The sequence below is a fragment of the Equus caballus genome, chromosome 6 (assembly GCF_041296265.1).
Source record: "Equus caballus isolate H_3958 breed thoroughbred chromosome 6, TB-T2T, whole genome shotgun sequence".
In the NCBI taxonomy this organism is placed as follows: domain Eukaryota; kingdom Metazoa; phylum Chordata; class Mammalia; order Perissodactyla; family Equidae; genus Equus; species Equus caballus.
The window spans coordinates 87809665-87834109 of record NC_091689.1 but is presented as its reverse complement, the minus strand read 5'-3'; the positions used below and the strand labels follow the sequence as shown (position 1 = coordinate 87834109).

The window sequence follows — 24445 nt, the reverse complement described above, 5'->3', positions numbered from 1 at the left end:
ACACAGATAAACCCCCAGGTGTAGACGGCTGCAGATTCCTGGGCTGAAGAACAGAAGAGCTGGGTTCTGGTCTGAGCTCTGCCAGGTTTGCAGTGATGTGATCCTGGGAAAGTGGTTTCTCACTCTAGGTCTGTTTCCTCTACTGTAAAATAGGGGATCTGTTGTCATTTCTCCCTCTGATACTGTGATCCTGCTCCACCTAGATATAGGATTATATTCCTATGTCACTTCCACTCAGCTTTTTCTCTCTCTCTTTTCCTTGCCTTTCCCCCACTTTCAAATATATATAGTAGATCAATAAATTACGTAAGGGCAGGTTGATAATGGAACTGCTGATGGGCCAGGCTTATGCACAGTGCCGCTGTGAGAGCAATAGAGTTTGGACCTTGAACCAAGCAGCTGTGGCTGGGAGTTGGAGAATCAAGTCTATCTTTAGCTAAGTGTCTGTAATTACCTAATTTTCTCTTTGTGCATGCCTGGGAGAGAGGATGGTGGGCAGAGGGAGCCTGCTGTTTAGGAATTTTTCTGGGTGGATGAGGGGGTACCCTAGAAAATAGGATTTTATAAGCTTCTTATCTATCGGAGGCAGCTATTTCCAGCTGGGCTGGTGCCCAGGAAAACATCCCCGAGTCTTATTCAGTATCCTAGCACAGAAGAAGGATTAAAATTAGAAATGCCAGGACTTGGGCTGAAACTTGTGGCCAACTTAGGATCAGGAAGCTGCATTCTGTTCCTGGTTCTGCCATATACTGCCTGTGGACCTGAGCCTCAGTGTTTGACTCTAATTTCCCTCTTTAATGGAGTGAGTGCACTGCCCACCTCCAGTGTGATGTGCTGCAGTGAGATGACACAGATGAGAGCTCAGTGAAACTGGCCTCTCTACAAGTGCCAGGGGTTATTACTAACTTTAGTCTTTGGGTCTGTGTGATGGGGTCCAATTCGTGGGTGGAGGGAAGTAGAGAGGAATTTGGGAATTTTGTCTGCTTAGTTCCCCGAGTAATGTTATTCACACCCCCACTACTCCCAATAAGATAGAAAGGATAGGTTTGAGAGAGGTACCATTTCTTTGCTAGGAGGACACTCCAACCTACCTTTCTCCTTGACAAAACTCCTGACTTTCTGGAAAAACTTTTTCTTGGCTAGAAATTCCACTTCTTCTGCTCTCATTTCCAAATTTGGGGGGCAATGGAGGAAGAACTCTACTTGAGCCCCTCAGCTAAGGCCAGCTAGATAACTTTTCTTACCTAGAGGGGGCTTTCTCTTGTGGCTGTCTCCCTCTGGGGCTTTGGGCCTGCGAAGGGTTAAGCGAGCCACACCCTCAGCAGGAACAGCCTCGGACTTTGTGCTGAGCAGTCTCTGGCCTTTCCTGGCTCAACTGGCACGGGGAGCCCAGGCTGGAGGAGGCAGCACAGAGAAAGTTCAGAAGAGTGGAGACTGGCAAGAGGAGGGCAGCCTCTTTCCTGGCTTCCCCAACACCATGGACAGCTCCCATTAACAAAGGCACCTCTTACCCTTGGGGCCTGGGACTCCTATGCCCCCTTCCTGTCAAATTGGGATTTCATCCACCATTCTCCAAGGGACACTGAAGTTACACCCTAGTCCCAGTGTTGGGTAAGTCCTGCCTTGACCTGTCACTGCTCCTCTTTTAACAACTTGGGCTGCCACAACTGGGGGCTGCTTCCTTTCCCCTTCCCCATCTCCAACCAATCACATTCCCAGTCCCCTCAAATCCAAATCCAAAGAAGATGCCTCTCCCAGCCCTGCTTCTGCTTCTGCTTCTCACCTTTCCCTGCCAAGTTACTTTAAAACTTCTTCTTTTTTAAATCTGGAAAATGTGGGATAATAATAGTGCCTCCTTCATGGGGATATTGTAAGCATCGAATGAATTAGTATATGTAGTGTTTAGAGCCCTGCCTGGCCCATGGTAAATGCTACGTGATTGCTAGAGGCTGCTGTTATCAGTATTCTCGTTGCTCCCTCAGTTGTGTCTTTCTAGGAAGTGAGAAGTGCTCTCTTTCCCTGGAGCTTGGGGAAAGCAGAGTGAGGGGAGGAGGCAGCCCGTGCTCCCTTCTTGCCCCACCTTCCATTCCTGCTTCTCCCCACCCCCACCCCCGCCGCCCAGGTTGAGTGATGCAGGAGAGTAGGAGGATGTGGCTCTTTTGTTCCTGTTAGGGAGTGGCACTGACCATTGCACTAATAATCCTGCCCTGTACCAGGCCACCCTGCCTACTCAGGCCCACAGGAAAGACTGAGGAGGGCTGGGCTTTCTCCTTAGGTTGTACCTGCCGTGTGCTTGCTGCATGGGGGCCGAGCCCCACAATGCTCTCTGTTCCTCTTTCAGTTCCTCCTTTCCATTCCCACCAGCGACTAAAAAGCTGGGTGTGTCCCTCGGGGGCAAAGTCCATGACAGAAGGTTGCAGGATTGGATGTAAAAGCTGGAGATAGAAAAAATAGGGACAGATGTGTAGACACATCCAGAGGTCCTGGCAACTATTTGATGTTGGGGAACCAAACTCACTTTCATTTCCTTTGGGGTATTCCAGTCTTTTATGGAGGAATGCCTGCCTCTTCTCTAACTCATCACCTTGTCCAGTCCCCATTTAAAAAATGACTCCCAATGCAGTCTATACAGAAACTGAAATATAATAATGTACACTTGAAATTTACACACAACGTTAAAAGCCAATATGACCTCAATAAAATAAAAAAATTTAATGGGTATGGGTGGGCTGGGTGACTGAAATAGGGGCTGTCAGAGGTGGGGAGTTGAGGATAACTGGGGGCAAATAGTCCAGGAGTCAGGACCCTGGCCAGGGCCTCGGTGCAGGAGGGAGAGGGCTGTTGGCGCCCGGCTGCGGCAGAAAGCTTTGCTTGCCCTTTCCTCCTCAGCCCTCTCCTGCAAGCACAGCTGTGCCCCTCCAGTCGCTGCCTGCTGGGTGCCTTCTGCACCCTGGAGGTCAGAGGCAGGTGGTCATGTCCCGCCTCTGCCCTACCCCCACCAACCCTGACCCAGGGAGCAGAGGATCCCCTCACCTCCCGGGGAGTCTCTGCAGCCTCCCACAGTTAGCTTGGGCTAGTCCAAAGGCTCTCCTTCGTTGGGGGTACTCCTTAGGGCCAGGGCTTGAGGGGAGAGGAAGGCTGTCTGAGGCCCTTCTGTCTTTCTCCCTTCAAACAGTAACTGGCTCCTACAGCTGAGCAGACGTCAGCAAATTGCCCCTCTTACTCCCAGAATCAATAGCCCCTCTGGATATGACTCTCCTGGAAGGTTCCGTGGGGGTGGAGGACCTCGTGCTCCTGGAACCCCTGGAACAGGAGTCTCTGCTGAAGAACCTCCAGCTGCGCTATGAAAACAGGGAGATTTATGTGAGTGCACATGGGTGCCCCTGGCTGTGGATGTGTGGCCAGAGAGTTCACGTGCTCTCACTGCCCCGTTCCCCAGCCCGACCCCCAACCTCCACCCCGCTCATTCCCTTTACCTTCTTCCCCGGCTCCAGACCTACATTGGGAACGTGTTGGTCTCAGTGAATCCCTACCAACAGCTGCCTATCTATGGCCCGGACTTCATTGCCAAATACTGGGACTATACCTTCTATGAGCTGAAGCCCCATATGTGAGTAGAGGGACCAAGGGAAGGCGACAGGGCTCCAGCTTCCTGACGATGAGACATTCTAATTTTCCCTATCCTTTCTCCTAAAGGAGGTTCTCCAGCTGTCCCTTCCTCCCCTGGCCCTCTGGAGGCCCCTTCCTAGACCGGTCACTTGCTTGAGTCTGGTCTGAGTGGGAGGGTGGATGCATCTGGGGGCTGAGGATCGAGTGAAAGATGGTGTCTTGGACTGGTCCCATACTAGACATCAACCGATTCTTCCCCCCCCAAAGCTATGCGTTGGCAAATGTGGCGTACCAGTCACTGAAGGACCGGGACCGAGACCAGTGTATCCTCATCACGGGCGAGAGTGGAGCGGGGAAGACCGGTGAGGCACCTGGCTAGGGAGCCAGGAGTCACTGCTAGAACTCCCCCCTTATCTCTTTCCAGTCCAGGCCTAGTCCTGCCCCACCCCCCAAATTCCTTCCCAGTTTTTCTGACTCTGAGGGGTGCGAGGTGCTGGAATGAGGGACGCTAAGGAGAGTGGGGGGGGTCCACATGAGGGTTTCTCTTACAGAGGCTAGTAAGCTGGTGATGTCTTACGTGGCGGCCGTCTGTGGGAAGGGGGAGCAGGTGAATTCCGTGAAGGAGCAGCTACTTCAGTCAAACCCGGTGCTGGAGGGTGAGAATTCCAGTCTCTGCCCTCTCCACTCCCTGCCAGCTGCCCCAGAGTCACCCAGCCCTGGGCCTTCTTCCTCAGAGTTCCAACACCACTGCCCTTGTTCAGCCTGAAAAACCTGAGATAGGCACGATGGCAGAAGACCTTCCTCCTTTCCCTTCTCTAAGACCCGCTCCTCCCCTCAGCCTCCTCACTCCTCTCCCCTTGTCTCTGCAGCTTTTGGCAATGCCAAGACCATTCGCAACAACAACTCCTCTCGATTTGTGAGTGACCATCTCCCCGGCCTGGGAGGAGAGGGTGTGGGGGCATGAGAGGGAGGAACACGGCACAGACCCCTCCTGGACGGGGTGGTGAGAGGAGGAGGAAGCAAAGTCTCTCTCTCTCTGGTCTCTGAAGGGAAAATACATGGATATTGAGTTTGACTTCAAGGGATCCCCCCTCGGTGGCGTCATCACAAACTGTACGTGTCTCCTCGTTCCACTCCCTGCCTCTCTTTTCCGCCTGCCCCCCAGTGTCCCTTTCTGCTAATCTGCTACTGTAGGAAGGAGGAATCTTAGACTACCAGACCTCCCAAACACTAGCAACACCAGGGATGAGAACAGAATTGGAGGGAAGGTGTGCTGTCTCCCAGGCCCTCAGAACATTATTTTCTAATTCTCTGCCAGATCTGCTTGAGAAGTCCCGAGTGGTGAAGCAGCTTGAAGGAGAAAGGAACTTCCACATCTTCTATCAGCTACTGGCTGGAGCAGATGCACAGCTGCTGAGTATGTGCCTGCCCCAGACACATGGCAGAACGTCCCCAACCTCCATCCAATCCCCAGAACCCCCGTCCCCTCTGGGTCCCTGCAGCCCCCTTCCTTTGAGCCCCTCAGACTCCTCCTGCCTGCATTCCCCACCCTGAACGTCATCCACCCTTTCTTGGAAACAAATCCCCTGACCTCTGTGTTTTCTTCCTTTTCTTGGGTTTTATTGCTAGGAATAAGTCTTCTTGTGTCTTTACTGCTCTTTCTCCTCTGTCTTGCTGAGTTCCTCTTTCCCCAAGCTGGCTTCAAAAATGGAATACTCATTTCCATCTACCATCTTTCCTATCTTCGATTTAAGTGACTTTATTGATAGCTCAGCAGTAAATCAGGCAGGATAGGATGTTGCAAGTGTTCAAGAACTTTCCATGAGCTCTAACTGAAGTTGTTCTGGGTCTACATCTGCCTCAGCCAGAACCCTGTCCTTGATTTCCTCTTCTTACATAGTTCTATGAAGGTTCCATTTATTCATTCATCAAACATCTCTTGAACACCTACTATGATTGAACATTGTGCTGGCTTCTAGGGACACAGAGTTGAGTAAGACATGGACCCTGTCCTCACAGAACCTACTGTCTTCTAGGGATGGCAGATGTGTGAATAGATACATTGCAATACAGTGTGATCAGTGCCGATAGGCCCGTGTAGGTGGCTATAGAAGTAGAAGGCATGGAGCACCTTACCTTATCCTGGGGAAGAGACCATCCCAGCCTGGATGCTGGGCAGGCCCAAGGTCTCTCTGGGTGGACATCACAGCGGGGTATGGCAGGACTTCAGGCCGTGCCAGAGTTTGCCTCCTAATTCCCCCTCTGGCTCGGAGGATTGTGGGTGTCTGGCCCCCAAGGACCTGTCCCTTTGGTTTCTGGTTATTCTATGCTAGACTTGTGCCTATCTCCTTTTCTCCTTCTGGAGATCGCTATGGTTCAAGAGCCCCCGCAGGTCTCATCCTCCCTCCTGGCTTAATAGTCTTGATTCAGTTTGTCTGAATCATAGGCACTAGTGTCTTGTTCTGGCTGATTCTGCCACTCATTGGTTCAAGTTGAGTCCAGGCAGGGCCTCCCTGGTATCATCATCCCAAGGCCTTTCTGACTTCTCCATCCAGACATCCCTCTTTAGCAGACTCCTGTTTCAAAATTTGTGTCTCAGGGGAAGCTGCCATTAAACCCTAGTTTGAGGGACACTCCCTGATTCTCAGATCACTTGAATGACAGATATTGATATCCCTCAAGCTCCACGATTAACCCACTCCTTTCCATCTCAGGTGAACAGCTTTGACTATTCCTTTGATTTGTTTATTAAAAAGAAAAAAGTTCCTGCATGCCAGCCAGGCACATAGAGCATAAAGATGAAAAGCACAAGCCCAACACATAAATTGTTCATTTGTGGGAGAGACAGAAAAAACAAGCCTAGCCTGCGTGTTGTGGGTTGGGATAGAGATCCACCACGGGGAACACGAGAGCCATTTGGCTCGTCCTCACAACGTCAGAGAAGACCTTCCAGAAGAGGGGTTGGGGTTGGAGAACATAGTACCTGATGCTCTGTCAGTGCCTAGTGAACAAATAGTGAATGTGCTAACCCAGGCCAAGGGTGAGGTGTCGAGGCTGGAGACGGGTGGGATATATGTGCTCATCTGTCTGTCCTCTCCTTTGTCCTTCCAGAACTGGAGACTTGAGCAGGATGGAGGGTTTGCTTGTTGGTTTTTGTTGTTTAGCACCCTGAGGGTGGGGAGTAGAGTAGAATGAGGCTTTTCTTTTATAAATATTGGGAAAAAACCCAACAATTATGAACACTCAAACCCTAAATACTACTTAAAAATTTAGTCTATCATTATAGGAATTAATGATCCCAAAACAAAGGAGGCAGGGAAGAACCTTCAAATAAATAAATGAGTCAACGTAGGGCAAGGGCTGTGAGGGTCAAGGCTGGAGGGCTCCAGAGAACCCGTGTACTAACCTCTTCCCCCACACTGGCCCTCCCAGAGGCCCTGAAGCTGGAGAAAGACACAATCAGCTATGCTTATCTGAGCCGAAAAGTGTCCAGTGTGGATGGCATGGATGACGCCTCTAACTTCAAAGCCGTACAGGTGGGTGCCCAGGTGGGCCCTTAGGTCATGCCCTGAGCTCACACTCTGGCTTTGATAAGGGAGGCATTGGACTGGCCCCTCAGGACAGCCTCTGATTTCTGCTCTTTCCCTCAGAGTGCAATGGCCGTGATTGGGTTCTCGGAGGACGAGATTCGACAGGTGCTAGAGGTGACAGCCCTGGTGCTGAAGCTGGGGAATGTGGAACTGGTAGACGAGTTCCAAGCCAATGGGATATCCGCAAGTGGCATCCGTAATGCGAGAGGTCTGTACCACCCTGCTGGAGCCGCCAACCAGCTCCCTGAATCTCCTACTGCCATTTCTGTTTTTCCTCCTCTCCAGCATAATTGAGTTCACTTGGATTCAGTCCCATTCAGCCCGCTCCTGAGTTCTTCCCCAAACATACTCATGTAGAACTCCGAGGGAGGCATATTGGAACGAGGTTTTGAAGTTTGGTAGATCTTGGTTCTGGGACCTCTCTGAATCTCAGTGGATTCTTTGCAAAATGGAAACAATTACACCTATTTTGGGAGATTCTCTTATTAAAGTAGATAATGCATGCAAAGTGTCCATATCTCTCTTCTCCCTTCTTCCTCCCTAGAGATTCCTCCAGGGTCAGGACTTCCCCAGCAAGACCCAGGGACGCCAGTCTCCTAGCAGTTCATGCACCAGCCCCCCCCCCTCCCTGGGAGAAAGCCCTCTCTCAGGCCATGTTGTATTTCCTCATCACTCCAGGTATTGAGGAGATTGGGGAAATGGTGGGCTTGAATTCAGAGGAACTGGAGAGAGCCTTGTGCTCAAGGACCATGGAGACAGCCAAAGAAAAAGTGGTCACTGCACTGAGTGTCATCCAGGTAGGGGTCCTACGGGGGTGGGGGGGGGGCTAATTTCAAGTCTGTTCTGTGGCTGCCACTCTAACCGGCTGGCCCTGCCCTGCAGGCTCAGTATGCTCGGGATGCTCTGGCTAAGAACATCTATAGCCGCCTTTTCAACTGGATAGTGAATCGAATCAACGAGAGTATCAAGGTGAGAGATTGCCCTCCTCCATCAGCACTCTCCTGCCTGCTCACCTTTCTTGCCCTGGTCACCAGCCCCATACCTTGGGTTCTGAGAGGAACAGAGTAAGAAGGATGAGGGGTAAGCTACAGTTCCTTCCGGTAGTGTGTTGTGGAAATGTCTTTGGTTTTTGAGTTCGACTATCTGGATCCCCTACTTACTAGCCGTATAGCTTTTCAATTTTGCAAAGGCTCTGAGCATCAGCTTCCTGATTTTGGACATGGGACCCTAATGCCTACCTGCTTCACAGGGTTTGGTCAGGGTCAGATAAGATTATGTACATGGTTACCACAGACCCAGCAATTCCACTTCTAGGTATATATCCAAGAGAATTGAAAACAGATGTCCACATAAAAACCTATACATGAATGTTCATAGAGGCATTATTCATAAGAGCCAAAAAGTGGAAACAACTCAAAAGTTCATCAACTGATGAATGGATAAACAAAGTGTGGTATATCCATGCAATGGAATATTATTTGGATATAAAAAGGAATGAAGTACTGATACGTGCTCAACATGGATGAATCTTGAAAACATGTTGAGTGAAAGAAGCCAAATACAAAAGGCCACATTTTGTATTATTCCATTTATAGGAATGTCCAGCATAGGCAAGTCCATAGGGATGGGAAATAGATTAGCGGTTACCAGGGGCTGGGAGGCTGGGGAATGGAAATGACTGCTAACGGGTAGATTTCTTTTTGGGAGGATGAAAATGCTCTGGAATTAGGTAGTGGTGATGGGTGTACACCCTTTGAATATACTAAAATACCACTGAATTGTATACCTTTAAAGGTAAATTTTATGTTATGTGTATTAGGTGAAAATAGAGCTATTATTAAACAATTATGTACATGAAAATGCCATCAATTTAGAAGCTATTACTGGAAGGCAGCAGGATAAAATGGGATTTTGAGTCTAGGTTTGGTAAATGCTTAGTCCTTTTGATATTTGATTTTTTCATCTGTAAAACGGGAATAATCACACCTTATAGAGTTATGATAAGGATTAATGAAATAAGAACATAAATTTTTTTGTAAAATGCTCTACAGATATAAGAGATGGTTATTTTCCCGAGAGAATTTTAATGTCTTTCTACTTTGTACCATGGGAACACCAACCTGGAATCTATTTGCATCTTCCTTTTCCTCCATTCCTCCCTCTTTGCTTGTCCTTCAGCATTTTGAGGAGGAGAGAGAATAAGTCACACCAATTCCTTACCAGCTCGGTCAAGCTCACCTGAGTTCTATTTGCCCCCTGTTCCATCACATCCAGCCCAGAAGGGCCTGGCCTGGTGTGCAGAGGGGGCCTGTCCTCAGATTTATCTATTTTTCCTCTTCAGGTGGGCACCGGGGAGAAGAAGAAGGTAATGGGGGTCCTGGATATCTACGGCTTTGAAATATTAGAGGTGAGAGAGCTTCACCCAACCTCATACCTTGCTTCCCTAGGGTTAGGGTGACAGCTCAAAGTGGGGATGGGAGAGAGGGGAGGTGGGGCTGAGATGGAGGAAGTCTCTTGGGCTGAGCTGGTCTCTTTCTCTAACCTGTGTCCCCTCCGCAGGATAATAGCTTTGAGCAATTTGTGATCAACTACTGCAATGAGAAGCTACAGCAGGTGTTCATAGAGATGACACTGAGAGAGGAGCAAGAGGAATATAAGAGAGAGGTAAACAATGCCTTCTCTCCACGTTCCCTCTGTGATGTGACTTCTAGGCACACGCCAGGTCTTTCTATCTCCTTGATCACCATTTCCTCTCAGTTGTCCCCAGATGGGAACACAGAGGACGAAAAGTTTCCCTTGCACAGCTGAACATTCCAGCATTACCAAGAAGCCCTAATTTTCTGCTCTGCATGCCCCAGGTCCCCATCCTCCCACTCCAGGCCAGGCAAGGAAGGGGCCAGATTGATGGAAGGGTGTGTGGCGGGGGGAGAGTCCTGAGAAGAGGGAAGTGACAGCTGTGCTTGGCCTGTGGCAGACTGCGAGCCACATTTAGAAGGGACATTTCTCCTGGGCTTGGCACCCTACACATCCCTTTCTGTGCCCTTCTCTAATGTCTCAGAATCCTTTGTTTCCCCCGGGCCCTAGCTGATGTCGCCATCCCCTCTTGTAGCACCCTGATCCAAGACTTCCTCACCAGAAGTGCCCCATGGCTCAAAATTTCTGCACTCCTTCCCCTGTTCCGCGAAAACTCCTGTTTTCTGCAGCTAGGTGTTAGAAAAGCTCTCTGACTGAGCTCATCCAGTCCCAAGTGTGAATGGCTGAGAGTCTCACTCGTCAAAACGCTCCCAGGGCTGCTCCCTGTGAGCTCTCGGGAATCTGTTGTGGCAGAATTTCAGACAATGTGGTCACAATGGGTGGAAAAGTTTTTTCAGTTGTTTTGTATGTTTGTATTTAAAAATTTTAAATTATCAGATAGATAGGTAATTCATTCCCATGCTTCAAAATTCAAAAAGCTTAAAGAAAAGTATCAAGAAAAGTCTCCCCCCAAGCCTGTCTCCAGCCTCCGAGTCCCGCCCCAGGTAGAGGCACCTGAAGTGGGCCCTCCTTCCAGAGGCCTGTTATGTGTAGACGAGTAAATCTGTAAACACATTTTTCCACAAACTTTATTCAAGTGGCAGTGACTACACTCAGTTCTACACCGTACTTTCATCAGTTAACAAGAGATCTTTCTGTGTCAAGTAGATAAAGATGCTTTTTCACATGGGATTGTAAGGATATCATAATTCATTTAACAATTGGGGAAGGTATTTCTGGGATGAGGTGAGAGGGCAACTTAGCTCCACTCTGCATTCCCTGAAGACCTGTGAGGGAGGAAGAAGAGAGGCATGTGTTCCCCAGCCACACCTGGGCCTGGCCGGAACCTGGGAGGCCTGGCCCTTGGCTGGGTTCAGGAGCTTTCCTGCTTGTAGGACTGATATGCAGCAAATCCCTAAAGTGGAGAACGACTGTCCTTGGGTCTCCTGCTTCTGTACCGTTCTTGCTTTTTTTTAAAAAAAATTATACAGTCCCAAAGTACCGTGTAGATCAGTAGTTCTTAAAGTGTGGTCCTGGGCCAGCAGCATCAGCATCCCCTGGGAATGTGTTAGAAAGGCAGGTTCCTGGGCCCAGTCCCAGACCTGCTGCCTCTGTCGCTCTGGGGGTGGGCCCAGCGCTCTGTGGTCTAACACGCCCTCCAGGTGACTGTGATGCACACTCAAGTTTGAGAATCGCTGATGTAGGTCTTTGAAGATGTGTCAAATTAGCTTTGTTGTTTGAGGCTAAACTCACTCGTGTGCTCTGGTTCCATAGTTCATTGCCAGAGCAGTGTGGCCATTTGTTCTTCCACCCACTCAAGGGTCCTGCCCCACTCCCACAGTAGGGTAACCCCTATCCCAATCTTCACCCAACATATTACATTTCCCTCTCCACCCTGGAGCACCTACAGGGCTTTCTGCATTGCGTCGCCTCTCTCACACATGTGGGTCCTCCCATATGTCTGTCCACCTACCCCACAAATTCTCCTCCAACCTTGGAGGGATGGGGATGTAAATAGAAACCACACCAGGGCCCCTCTGCACTGTAGAGCTTTCTGATAGTCCTTTGTGGGGTGGGTGAGAGGGGGCCTGGGTCTGGTGAGGTCTTTGGAGACTTGTCTTGGACCTGCTGCCTGTAATTTGTCTCCCCTTGCAGGGCATACCGTGGACGCAGGTGGACTACTTTGATAATGGCATCATCTGTAACCTCATTGAGCATGTGCGTTCTCCTTCTCTTTCCTGGGACCTCCCCTTGCAGACTGCCTGAACATCCTTCCCCTATCTCTCTCTCTCCTCCCTCCCCTTGCCTCGCGTGGTAAGGATTGTAAAGAGGGCAAAAGCTGAGGGGGCAGAGGGGCAGCAGTGAGGACATGGACATCTTGGAGGACCAGGTCTAGGTTGGGCTGATCTCGTTCTCTGGGTAGAATCAGCAAGGCATCCTGGCCATGCTGGATGAGGAGTGCCTGCGGCCTGGAGTAGTCAGTGACTCTACCTTCCTAGCGAAGCTGAACCAACTCTTCTCCAAGCATGGTTACTATGAGAGCAAAGTCACCCAGAACGCCCAGCACCAGTATGACCACACCATGGGCCTCAGCTGCTTCCGCATCTGCCACTATGCGGGCAAGGTGATATGGCTGGGCTGGAGGGTAACGGCTGGGCCTAGGATTGGCTGAATGAAATGGGGGAGTAATTGGGGGGAGATGAGAATCTAGAATACTTCACAATGAGACTAGGAGGGCCAAGTGCTGGGACAAGGTTGTGGGTCCAAACCCATAGCTGTTCCTCTGCAGGTGACATACAGCGTGAATGGCTTCATCGACAAGAATAATGACTTACTCTTCCGGGACCTGTCCCAGGCCATGTGGAATGCCCAGCACCCCCTCCTTCGGTCCTTATTCCCAGAGGGTGATCCCAAGCAGGCATCTCTCAAACGCCCCCCAACTGCTGGGGCCCAGTTCAAGAGTTCTGTGGCCATACTCATGAAGAACCTATATTCCAAGAACCCCAACTACATCAGGTGACATGCTGGGCACACAGGGGAACATGCTACATGTGTGATGGCATGTGCAGGGTCCATGCACTCTAGAACATCCACGTGGGAGACATGTCTGGAATAAGGGTATCAGAAGCTCTTTACTCATGGAAAACAGAGCCAGACGAAGAGCTGAGAGTCCTGTAGCGGGGAGGGCATCAGACTTTGGTAGGGACCATGCTATAGTGAGTGAAACTAGGATGGCCAGTGTGCCCATTTCCTCTGAAATTTCTCAACTTGGGAATGTGTGCAGAATAGGGGTGTAGAGACTAGGGTGGGTTACACCAGCAGAGGGGAAGCTCCTGAAGCCTCTGTCTTGGCCCACCTCCCACCAGGTGCATAAAGCCCAATGAGCACCAGCAGCGAGGTCAGTTCTCCTCGGAGCTGGTGGCAGTCCAGGTTCGGTACCTGGGGCTCCTGGAAAATGTGCGGGTGCGGCGGGCTGGCTACGCCTACCGCCAGCTATATGGGCCCTTCCTGGAGAGGTACCGATTGCTGAGCCGGAGCACTTGGCCTCGCTGGAACGGAGGAGAGCGGTGAGATTCAGTGGGGAGACTGGGGAGCAGGGAAGGGCAGTGCGGGGAACATCTGTGGGAAGGGCACAGGAGATGCCGTGTGCATCTGCTGAAGCTCGGGGGGATGGATACTTGGGGAGATAAATTTAACGGTCCCTTTTCAGAGGCTCTGAAGTCTGTTTGCACCCTGAATGCTTCTCCCAGGGTGAGAGGGTGAGGGAAAATGTGGAAGAGGATCTCCTCTGGGATGCCCCTCGGCACCTTTCGCGATCTGCTCCTGTAGGGAGGGGGTCGAGAAGGTCCTGGGGGAACTGAGCATGTCCTCAGAGGAGCTGGCCTTTGGGAAGACAAAGATCTTCATTAGAAGCCCCAAGACTGTGAGTTGGAGAGTGCACCTGCTTTTGGTGGGCATGGGAGGAGGAAGAGTCAGAGAGTCCCCTCCACCCCCCACCAAGAGAAAGTCTGGAGGGGAGGGGAGCATCCATAACCTGGAATGGAGAGTGGGTCAGGAAGTCTCCTCTCTGTGGGGACTTTACCCCCGGGAACTAATCCTTGGGCTCCCACCCTCCCTGAGCCCCGGGAGTTACATGTGCTTCACAGCCTGCTCTGGTGCCTCTGACTGAAGCAAGATTGAAGGCTCAGGGTGATATGCCACTTGTGTCTGAGTTTCCAAACCTGGCACAGTGCCTGCTACAGAGTTAGAACTTGGCAGATGCTTGTTAAATGAATGAATGAACTAAGAAGACAAGGGAATGATGGAAAAAAAACACTCGCTGGGCAACCTCTGGTGCTGGGGGTACAGGAAGAAAGAGCGCTGTTCTCCAGGCCAGCCTCTCTGTCCCACACTCCTGCCTCCCACAGCTTTTCTACCTGGAAGAGCAGAGGCGCCTTCGACTCCAGCAGCTGGCCACACTCATACAGAAAACATACCGAGGCTGGCGCTGCCGCACCTACTACCAGCTGATGCGCAAGAGTCAGATCCTCATTTCTGCTTGGTTTCGAGGCAACATGGTACCAGTTACCCCCAAAGTCCCATCCCCCTCACTCTAATAGGAGAATGGGAAGTGGGAGACATGGTTCAGGAGGTGGAGTTTTTCTAATAGGCCCATTGCTTTCTACAGCAAAAGAAACGCTATGGGAAGATAAAGGCATCGACATTGTTGATCCAGGCTTTTGTGAGAGGATGGAAGGTAATGGGGCAGGGGAGAGGGCTTTCCTCCCCACAAGTTGTTCCCTCTCCCACATGGTTCCTCCTGGGTTGTGCCACCTGTTGGGGACAAAGAGTAGCAGAGAGCAAGTCCCGCCTGCACCCAGGACACAGCTCTGGGAGATCCAGAGCTATGGCGCATCTGTGTCTGTGTCTGCTCCCAGTGTGGACACAAGTTGGGGAGATCTGTATAGATGCCTGGCTGTGTCTCTGACTTGGCAGCAAAGCTGTGCCTTCTGCTTTGAGTGTCCTCCTCATTGCCACCTTGTCTGACTTTACTCCCTCGCTCCAGCTACAGTCGCAGCTCTTTATCTTACTCTGTTCTTTGTGTGGTTGAAAAATAGTAGACGTCTTCTAGGTCTATCTTCTATCTTCTAGGTCTAACTGTAGCTTTACTTTGGCTCCTTTCTCGTATGTCCCTGCCAGGTCCGCAAGAATTATCGAAAATACTTCCGGTCAGGGGCCTCCCTCACCTTGGCAAATTTCATCTACAAGAACATAGTAAGTGGTGGGGGTCGAGGGTGGAAATGGGGGGTGGAGGAGGGAGGGATGAGTTCGGAAGAGGAAGATGTGGGATTTGAGAGGAGATGACTCAAAGCTTTTTCCCAAGAGCTTCCTTACTCTGTATGCACTTATTTAAGCCCCAGGAGAAGAGGGCATGGTGTGGGACAGCAGCCCGCAGGGAGCAGGCCTCAGTGACTCGGGCTAGGGGCAGAATCAGAGAGCGTTTTGGCTTGAGTGGGCACTGCAGGCAACCTTGTGGCAGGAAGGGGTCCCAGCACACCCACCAACTGGTCCAGGCCTGAGAAGACACCTGGGGCTGGATGGCTAACAACAGTTGAGGTGAGACTCAGTGGGGAGGAGGCTGAGCCTTGTTGAAGAGCAGAGTGAGGACACACATATGGTTAACTAACCCAACCTTTCAAGATCCATTTTAAGGTTAGGGTGAAGGTGGAGGTATCATATCTTCCTTCTGTCTCTTCTGAAACAATAGCAGGCGAGTCAGAAATTAAAACTTTGGAAAGACAAATCTTAATCCTAGAGGACTGGGTCAGGGTGGGCAGGAAGAAGCTGGGACCAGGCCTGGACATTCAAACTACGGGCAATTTCCAGTGAGAGGAAAACAGAGAGAGAGAAGGGTGATTTCCAGAGACATCCATCCCATGTGATGGTGCCTCTGAGAAGTGTCGGAGGGAAAGCAGACAGGGAGAGAGCAGCACTTCCTGTGAAACCTCAGGAAGGGCCAGAGAGCCGGAGGAAGAGCGGGAGATCTTGGACAGAGGGCCGGGGTAAATTAGAACCGACGTGCTCTGATTCGGGTTTGGACGCTTGTCAGGACTCTTACTAACTGCTCGTGCAGACGTGAGACACATCTGTTGGAGCGCCTCTGTTGTTGGAGAGGCTGAGTCCCTGCGCCGTGTTGAGGAATGTGGGCTCTGGGCCTCCTCATTGCCTCCCCCAGCCTTCATGGAGTCCTCCCCCTCCCCAGGGAAGCTCCAGCTTCCCAGGCCTCTTCCCTTGCCTGGTCTGTCCTCAGGCTGGCTCCAAGGTGTCTGTCTTTCTGGAGTACGTGCTCTCTTGCTACATACCTGAGACCTAGAGTCTGATTTTGCTCTTGTCTCCTGACTGGCCCCTCTTCCACGTGTATATGATCAGGCATCTGCGCAATGTCACCCCAGGAGCTTTTGGGTTTAGACCAATATTTCGATAAATCACACTCCCTACAGAAGCACGCGCGCAGGGGCCCCCGGGCATTGACTCCCCCAGGCCTTCTGACTAGTCTATATTTTGCCATCGCCTTGCTTACAGCTAATGCTAATACTTAATATTTTTTGAACATTACCATGCACTAAGCCCTTTACATGCATCAACTCTAATGCTTTCAACAACTCTGTGAGGTAGGCCCTTTTCTTTCCCCCATTTTGAAGGTAAAAAACTAAGGCCCAGAGAAGTTGAATAACTTGCTAGAGATCCCATAGCTGGTAGGTGGTAGAGCTGGGATACAAACTGTTTGACTCGAGTTTAACCACTGCCGAGGCCTGCCTCCTTGCTCCCCAGTAGAGGCCTGGGCAACCCAGGCATCCTTGGCCCTAGGAGGGCTGCATAGGGAAGAACTTTCTGGATCGAGAAAAAACAAACAATTAAAAAAGAAAACCCTCAGAGGCTCCACATCAGTTGGAATATGGGGGATACTTAGGAATGGTTGTTGAATTAAATCAAACCAGACCCAGGCCTGGGGACTCCAGGGCGATTAGAGCAAGCCCCCTAAATCTGTAGTGGAAGGTGCAAAGAGCTGGGATAATTCCTGGAGAGTATTTTAACTTTTTTAACCTAACGTCTTAGTAAAAAGTTTTCCTAAAAATTCCAAAAACTTGGAAGTGCTCAAGATCAAGTCCTTTTCTCTACCTTCAATAATTCTATCCCGTAAACAGACAGGGTGCTAGGTGCTCCCTGGGGTATAAAGACTGAAGAGTCCTTGTTCTAGATTGGGGGAGATTAAACAGTCAGACGCCACGGGTGAAACTTGACTGGATCCTGGAACGGGAACAATAAAAGCAAAACTACAAAGGCTATTTTTAGAAGTTTATAAGGGACATGTGGAGAAATTTGAGTATGCAATGCTGTTGGATGAGTGTATGTGATTGATGTCGATTTTCTTAGTCATGGTGATGGAATTATGATTGTGTAAGAGAATGTCCCAGTTCTTGGGAGATGGATGCTTAAGTTTTAGGGGGAAAATGTCATGATATCTGTAATCTACTTTAGGATGATATAGTAGCAAAGATTTTTGTAGCTGTGTGTGTGTTTATCTATACGCATTTGTATGTATGTATGCATGTGTTAGAGAGAGAAAGAGAGCACACAGACAGGGCAAGATGTTAACATTATCACTTGGTGAATTTATGTGAGGGCTGTGTGGTATACAGATGTTGCTTGTAATGTTTTTTCAACTTTTATGCAAGTTTTAAAACTTTAGAAATAAGAAAATAAATTGTACTTAATTAAAAAAGATGTTAAGTAAGATTATGTCACTCTTCCCCTTGAAACTCTCTAATGGTGCCTTATTTCACTCCAAACAAAAGCCTGTGTCCTTGCACAGCCTACAAGGCTCTTCCTGACCCATCCTTGACCGACCAACCCTCTCATCCTCTCTCCTCTTGCTCAGTTTAGTCCCGTCACTCTGGCTTTCTGTTTCTGAAATATGTTACCCCTCATTCCTGCTTCAGGGTCTGCTTTTTTGCATCACAGCAAGTATAATTATAGAACATTCCATTATATGTCTATTTGCTTGTGGGCTGTCTCCTTCCCCACCCCCAGTGGAATGTAAGGTCAGTGAGAATGAGGACTTGGTTTGCTCTCCTCCCTGCTAGGCCTCCACACCTAGGACGGTACCAGGTACAGAGCGGACACTCAGTAAATGCTGCTGAATGGTGAAAAAACTCAAAACCTTGGATCCTGACTCCCAAGGACTCCCTGTCTAGAAGAAGATTTCCATGCAAATAACAGTCGTACCAAAACAGAAGTCTAGACAAAGTGTTATGAGGCTTCAAAGAAAGGAGAGGCAGCTGGGGCTGGCCCCGTGGCCGAGCGGTTAAGTTCGCGCGCTCCGGTGCAGGCGGCCCAGTGTTTCGTTGGTTCGAATCCTGGGCGCGGACATGACACTGCTCATCAAACCACGCTGAGGCAGCGTCCCACATGCCACAACTAAAAATGGACACACAACGAAGAATATACAACTATGTACCGGGGGGCTTTGGGGAGAAAAAGGAAAAAATAAAATCTTTAAAAAAAAAAAAAAGAAAGGAGAGGCAGCCCTGGCCCAGGGAATCAGGAGGGCTTTGAGCTACCTCTCAAAAGATGGGGAGAATCTGGGGTGGCAGAGCGGAGATGAGAGCAGCATAAGCTGAGCATAGAGTGGTCATGCGTGGGCTGGGCAGAGGCATGACAAGGAGTCCTGGCTGGCTGGTGTGCCAGGGTAATGCAGGGCAGCCTGTGACAGGAGGTTGGGCTCTCAGGAGAGGACTCAATGCCAGGTTGAGGTGTTGGGCTTAACTGATCAGAGAGGAGGGGATGTCTGGTACCTGTCTAATAGCTAACGCAGTGGCAGCCTGCTGTAGGCAATTGTGAGCTGAGAGAATGGGAAGCTCCAGGAGCAAAATATTGAGGCCAGTTTTTATATTGGTTCCTCCCACCTCACTGCCTGGGTAGCAGGTCTCTGCTTAGAGTTAATCCTGCTCTCCCCTCAATCTCCTATTCATGCTTACTGCCCAGCCTCAAGCCTACACTTCACACCGAAAGAGACCCAGGAGATGCCTCCCTTCCATCTCCTCAGGTCCACTTGTGCTTCTCCCTATGAGTGCCCTTGCTCCTTTTACGTGGCAGGATCGGGGTGCGAGTCTGCCTGCTGAGAGGTCTTTCTCCTCATCGTTCTACTCCCCATCCCCCTACTCACAACCTAGGCACGGAAATTCCTCCTGGGGCTGAAGAACAACTTGCCTGCTAGTGTCTTGGACAAAAACTGGCCCATGGCCCCTTACAGGTGCTTCACCCGCGCCAATCAGGAGCTGCAGCAGCTCTTCTACCGGTGGAAGGTGAGTGGTCCAGCAGCCCCTCCTGGGGGCAGGGTCCTCGCCTCTCCTTTGTCTTTTTGTTCTCTTCCCTCTGATTTTCCTCTTCTGCTGCCTCTTCTACCATTTTTTTTCTTTTTTATTGTGGTAAAACATACACAACAAAATTTACCATTTTAACCATTTTTAAGCATACAGTTTGGTGGCATTAAGCACATTCACACTGTTGTGCAACCATCACCACCATCCATCTCCATACTTTTTTCATCGTCCCAAATGGAAACTCCGTACACATTACGCGATAACTCCCTATTTCCCCTCCCCTAGCCCCTGGCATCTACCATCTATTTTCTGTCTCTATTAATTTCACTCTTCTAGGTACCTCATCTAAGTGGAATCATACAATATTTGTCTTTGTGTGTCTGGCTGATTTCACTTAGCACGGAGTTCTTTTATTCAGGAAAGACTTATTGAGTACCTGTCTGGGACTAGGCCTCGTGCTGTGTGCTGGGCAGAGTTCTCAGGGGGCTTGTGTTTGATTGTTTCAGTCTCCCTTCCCCAGCATCCTCCCTCCCCAAGCATCCCTCCTCCCCAGTGCTCCTCCAGCCCCTGCCCTCTCTGAAGTGTCTAGTGCCTATCCTTTTCCCTCTGTCTCTCTTCTTCTCCTGTCCCTACCTCTCTCCTTCTACGTCTTGCTGTTCTCTTCACCTCCCTCCCCAGCCCTGCCCTCTTCCTCCGTGGTCTTAGCCCCTGCCCCTCCCCACTCGCAGTGCAAGAAATTCCGGGATCAGCTGTCTCCGAAGCAGGTAGAGATCCTGAGGGAAAAGCTCTGTGCCAGCGAACTGTTCAAGGGCAAGAAGGCTTCATACCCCCAGAGGTGAGGGCTTTTCAGACTCTGTGTAGTCAGTTTCATCAAGAGCAAAGAGAAGATTCCCCAGGTGGGATAGAGCAGTGGTTCTCAAACTCTAGGGTGCTTCAGAATGATCTGGCAGGCTGGATAACACTCAGATAGCTGCACCCCATCCTCAGATTCAGCAGGTCTGGGGTGGGTCCCAAGAATTTGCTTTTCTCACGAGTTCCCGAGGGATGCTGAGGTTGGTCCCAGACCACGCTCTGAGAACTGCTGAGATAGAGGACGTGGTGGAGGATGGGGGAAGGGGCACCGGAGGATGAAGATGGGAATTCAGTGGGGGGGCTCCTTGCAGGGCCTTGGGGGTCAGCGGTAAGGACCTTGTCTCCACTGCATACCTCCTGTGTGTCCTCAGTGTCCCCATTCCATTCCACGGTGACTACATTGGGCTTCAAGGGAACCCCAAGATGCAGAAGCTGAAGGGCAAGGAGGAAGGGCCTGTTCTGGTGGCAGAGACTGTGAAAAAGGTCAATCGTGGCAACGGCAAGGTGAAGGCCTGCATCCTGAACTCCCACAGCCTGATCCAGAGCCTTGGGTGGCAGCTGGAAGGGTGAGGGTGACACCCGCTATTCCTCACTCTTTCCTGTTCTGTCCTTAGATTTCCTCTAGAATTCTCCTCTTGACCAAGGGGCATGTGATTCTCGCAGATGCCAAGAACTCCCAGGTCAAAACAGTCATTGGGCTGGACAGTGTGGCTGGGGTGTCAGTCACCAGCTTCAAGGATGGGCTTTTTACCTTGCATCTGAGTGAGGTATCAGAACTGGGTGGGGGCAGGGCCTCGGACTGGAGAAAGTGGTGGGCATCACGGGGCTGCAGCGGGCTGGAGGTGATGGGGACCAGACCTCGCTCTCTGTGCCTTTGATGTCTCTCAGGGTGCTCCTGAGGAGAAAAGATGAATCCCTTCTCTGCCATTTTTTCCCCTTCCTCAGATATCATCAGTGGGCTCCAAGGGGGACTTCCTGCTGGTCAGCGAGCATGTGATTGAGCTGCTGACCAGGATATACCAGGCTGTGCTGAATGCTACGCAGAGGCAGCTTCCAATCACAGTGACTGACGAGTAAGGCCATGAGCTGGGGGAGAGGGACGGGTTGGGGGCAGATGACCAAGCTGTTAGTCATTGTGACCGGGCAACTTCGTGCTGTCAGAAGTGAAGCACAGTGTCAGGACAGGGCTTGGAAGGGTTTCTTAGTCTCCCGACCCAAGTTTTCTGGGTCCCTGAGTCTTCTGACACTGGGAGGGGCCCGAGGGAGGGGGGAGGGCACAGGGGAGTAGGAGGATGGACCTGCTTCAAGAAGGGGAGGGGAAGCCATCAGAAAATTACGGGACTAGGAGTGAGAGGATAAGAGCGCTAGCTTTGCCTTTCTGTCTGTTCCCTCTCCAGGTTCTCAGTGAGGTTCAAGGAGAACGATGTGGCTGTCAAGGTCATCCAGAGCCCTGGGGGTGGTGGGAACGGCAAGCTTAGCTGCAAGAAGAAGGGGAGTCATCACCTGGAAGTGGCTGTATAGTGAGGAGGTGGGGACCTCACGAGATTCAGCAGTTTCTTGCTGCAGGACCAGCACCAACCCCACCCACACACCTCTGGGGATGATCTCATGTCTAACCCTTCTGATCGTGGGGTGGGGCTCAGGGGTGGAAGAACCCTTGAAGAGGACCTTTCTTCTCCCAAACTTTTCCAGTCTTCTCTCCAAACTTAGCTTCCTCCCACCCTCCGCCTTTTTGCCCGCTAATAAAACAATTGACTTCCCAAAGGTTTGGTCAGTGTGGGTGGATCTCTGTTCCCCCATCTTCTCAAGGACTTGTGCTCAGACCCCCTTCCCTCCTCCCCTTTCCCTCCCTCAGGCTCCTTGGAGCCAGCTAATACAGATAATAAGAATGGAAAAGAAGGGAAATTGTCTCGGGCTCCTTGACCGGCTGAGCTCTGGCAGGGGTTTGGAGAGACTGGGGTGGGGATGGGGCTCAGGTCGCAGGTGGCCAATGGGCTGATTCATTAAGTGTGTCCCTGGAGGGAAGAAGTGAGGATCCGTGTCTTGGCATAGACTGGGATCCTTTGGAGATATTTAGCCTGAAAGAGGCCCGAGGCTGGAGGGCTCATGTGGGCCGAGGTAAGCTGGGGAATGCAGGGTCTCCGCACCCAGGAGCCCCACTGCCCCCACCGGCCCCAAGTTCAGCACTGGGCTTTGTCACACCTGCCTGCCGGCACCCACTTTTCCATACACCTGAGATGCCGGGCTGCTGCCAACAGTTATCTTGCTAATTGCTGTCCCGCAGCTGGGGCCTGCAGCTGGTGGCACTTGACAAGGGAGGCTCCCCACCCCAGGATCTCCCCCATCCCTATGACTGACTCCTTTCCTCATGCCTTCGTTTATTTTCCCTGTGTCATCGTCATTATTTTTTTCTCGGTTTCCAACTGCTGATGCTATCTCATTGTCCCCATTTCTGTGCGCTCTGACTAATATCAATACGGAATAGTTTGTTTAATGCCTTAAATACCCACCCTCATGTCTGTTTCCTCAGAGACCGTCTTGTCTCAGTCTCTTCTGCCCGGTCTCTACCTTCAGGGAACAAGCAGCTCCTCTGTCTGCAGTAAACTTTAGATCTGTGCTCAGGGAGAGCCTACAAATGGCTGCCTTTGTTTCTGTCTCTGGATGTCTCTCCCACCCCTCACTGTCTCTGCCTTCCCTGCCTCTTCCCTATCTCCATGCTGAGCTCGCTGTGCCTTCAGCTGGGGTCTCCCTCCACCCCGGCTCCCATCAGCAGGCAGCTCACGGCCCAGGTGATCGTGCAGGCAGGAGACCTGATTAACTTCTCTTCTTGCCTGCAGATTAATCTTGCTCTTTGAGCACCAGCCCCGTGTTCTGGCACACCCTGCTCTGAGCTGAGATGGGATCCAGGGAGTCAGCTCTTCCCAGGCGGGTGAGGGGCTAGCACTGTCCTGGGGGGGCCGTGTCCTGAGTGGGGGTAGCTGAGGCTCTGGCCAGCCTTCCGCCACCCCCGACAGCGTCCCCCCCCCACCCCCCCCATCCTTGACTTCTCAGAACCAGGCCTGTCTGGCTGAGGGCAGTGGTGACCGGGGCCTGACCGCCCCCGCTCTCCCTCTCATCTCCTGCTCCCAGGGCCCAGATTGTCGTCACTTTCCCACTGAAGTGTCTGGTCATTTTCAGAAGCAATTTCAGGAGAATATGCAGCTGCTGCTCCCTCTCCTGCTTTTCCTTTCCCTGGGGCTGGAGGCACTGTCAGTGCTCTGGGTGGGGGATGGTGGAGGGGGGGAAGGGCCTGGCTTGCTGGTCTCCCTCCTGTCCTCTCGCCATCCGTCATGTGGATGGATGCTAGTTTGAGGACGGGTGGGGTTCCTCCGCTTCTTTTCTCTCCCATCTATCCCTTCCTCCTCCTCTTTCCTGTCTCTGCCTCTCTTCTCTTCTGGAGTCCAGGATTGTTGTGTTTTCATCCCCCGGAAGCCTCTAGGGGCTCAGTGTCCCCACTTGTGTTATAGGCTTGAACTGGCTCCATCACAATGGGAGAAGCTGGAATTCTCCTGCCCCTCCCGTCCCCTGCGCCAATCCAGCATTCTCAAAGTCTAGGTTATTTCAGCCTCTGAGGGGCTCAAGCCATCCTGGAGTCCCCTAACCTCCATGAGGAGCCATTCTAGCCTCTCACAGTTCTAAACAGTCTAGCTCAGTCCTGGCTCTGAGGGGCTCTTCTGGTTCCTTGTTCTGTGGATTGTCCCCCAGCTGTCTCCTGGCTGCAGGCCTGCATCTGCCATCTTTCCATTCTTCACTGGTCTCTCCACCCAGTGTCCCATATGGCCCTGGCCCCTCCCTCCCTACCCCACAGCACCCCTACAGGATGTCGAAGGAGTCCACGTGTTACACACAAGTTGTGCATGTGGTGGACATGGCAGGTGATCTCGTGTGCTCAAGTGTGTTCTGGGTCAGCCTCCACCTCTGCTCCCTGGGAACACCTGACTAACCCACCTCAGCTCAGCTCAACTGTGCACACCTTCTCCTGGCCTCACCCCCAACCCGCCCTAACAACGAAGAGGGGAGCTCTGAAGAAGGATCTGCAAGAGACCCTGCTCCTCTGGGCCAGTGACAGCATCTGAGATGGGCTCAAATAACAATGTTCAAAGCAGAAAACACCTAGGGCTCTGTGGCTGCAACCCCACTTTCCATGTCATTTGCATATGATTTGTGGGCACAATGAAGCTGGCCTGCCCTGGCCTGCGGAGCCTCCCTCCTTATCCCCTCTCGGACTTAGTTTAGCAGCAGCTCTTCCAAGTCTTTGCTAGTCCCAGAGATCAAGGGGCGGTCAGCTTTCCCTGCCATTCCCTTGCTCCCCCGATCCTTGGCTCCTGCCATCCTCTGTGAGATGCCACATCATCAAAGGACATTATTCATGTGGACCTTTGCTGAAGCCCTGCATCCCTGGTGCCAGGGCTGGGGGGCAGGTGTGGGTGGGTTGGTGGAGGGAGGGAGGCTGACGCAGAGATGGGACCCAGGAGGCTT

General features: G+C 51.3%; 1 protein-coding gene across 3 annotated transcripts; it reads left to right on the top strand.

Moving 5' to 3' along the window:
* Positions 1–381: 381 nt before the first annotated feature.
* MYO1A (myosin IA) lies at positions 382–21691 on the top strand. 3 transcript variants are annotated; one of them, XM_023643835.2, is made up of 28 exons: positions 382–1611; positions 3176–3363; positions 3495–3610; positions 3877–3971; positions 4161–4265; positions 4479–4525; positions 4659–4722; positions 4928–5026; positions 7042–7145; positions 7260–7407; positions 7878–7996; positions 8082–8168; positions 9541–9606; positions 9759–9863; positions 11868–11930; positions 12136–12336; positions 12502–12728; positions 13079–13279; positions 13542–13635; positions 14120–14269; positions 14380–14448; positions 14892–14966; positions 18926–19057; positions 19804–19910; positions 20299–20431; positions 20542–20694; positions 20873–21000; positions 21325–21691. In XM_023643835.2, the coding sequence occupies exons 2-28, from the start codon at positions 3250–3252 to the stop codon at positions 21446–21448; spliced, it is 3126 nt and encodes a 1041-aa protein (XP_023499603.1). In that variant the 5' UTR covers positions 382–1611; positions 3176–3249; the 3' UTR covers positions 21449–21691. The 3 variants fall into 3 exon arrangements, 2 of the variants coding, with proteins under 2 accessions (XP_023499603.1, XP_070127843.1); XM_070271742.1 differs by having other exon boundaries at positions 463–1611; positions 3230–3363; XR_002808836.2 differs by lacking the exon at positions 20542–20694 and having other exon boundaries at positions 1471–1611; positions 20299–20493.
* The last annotated feature ends 2754 nt before the right edge of the window (positions 21692–24445 follow it).

Coding starts and splice junctions, on each gene's coding strand:
- MYO1A (XM_023643835.2), top strand. CDS start 3,250: ATGACTCTCCTGGAAGGTTCCGTGGGGGTGGAGGACCTCGTGCTCCTG. Junction 3,611..3,876: donor TATGAGCTGAAGCCCCATAT/GTGAGTAGAGGG, acceptor CCCCCCCCAAAG/CTATGCGTTGGCAAATGTGG. Junction 20,695..20,872: donor TTACCTTGCATCTGAGTGAG/GTATCAGAACTG, acceptor CCCCTTCCTCAG/ATATCATCAGTGGGCTCCAA.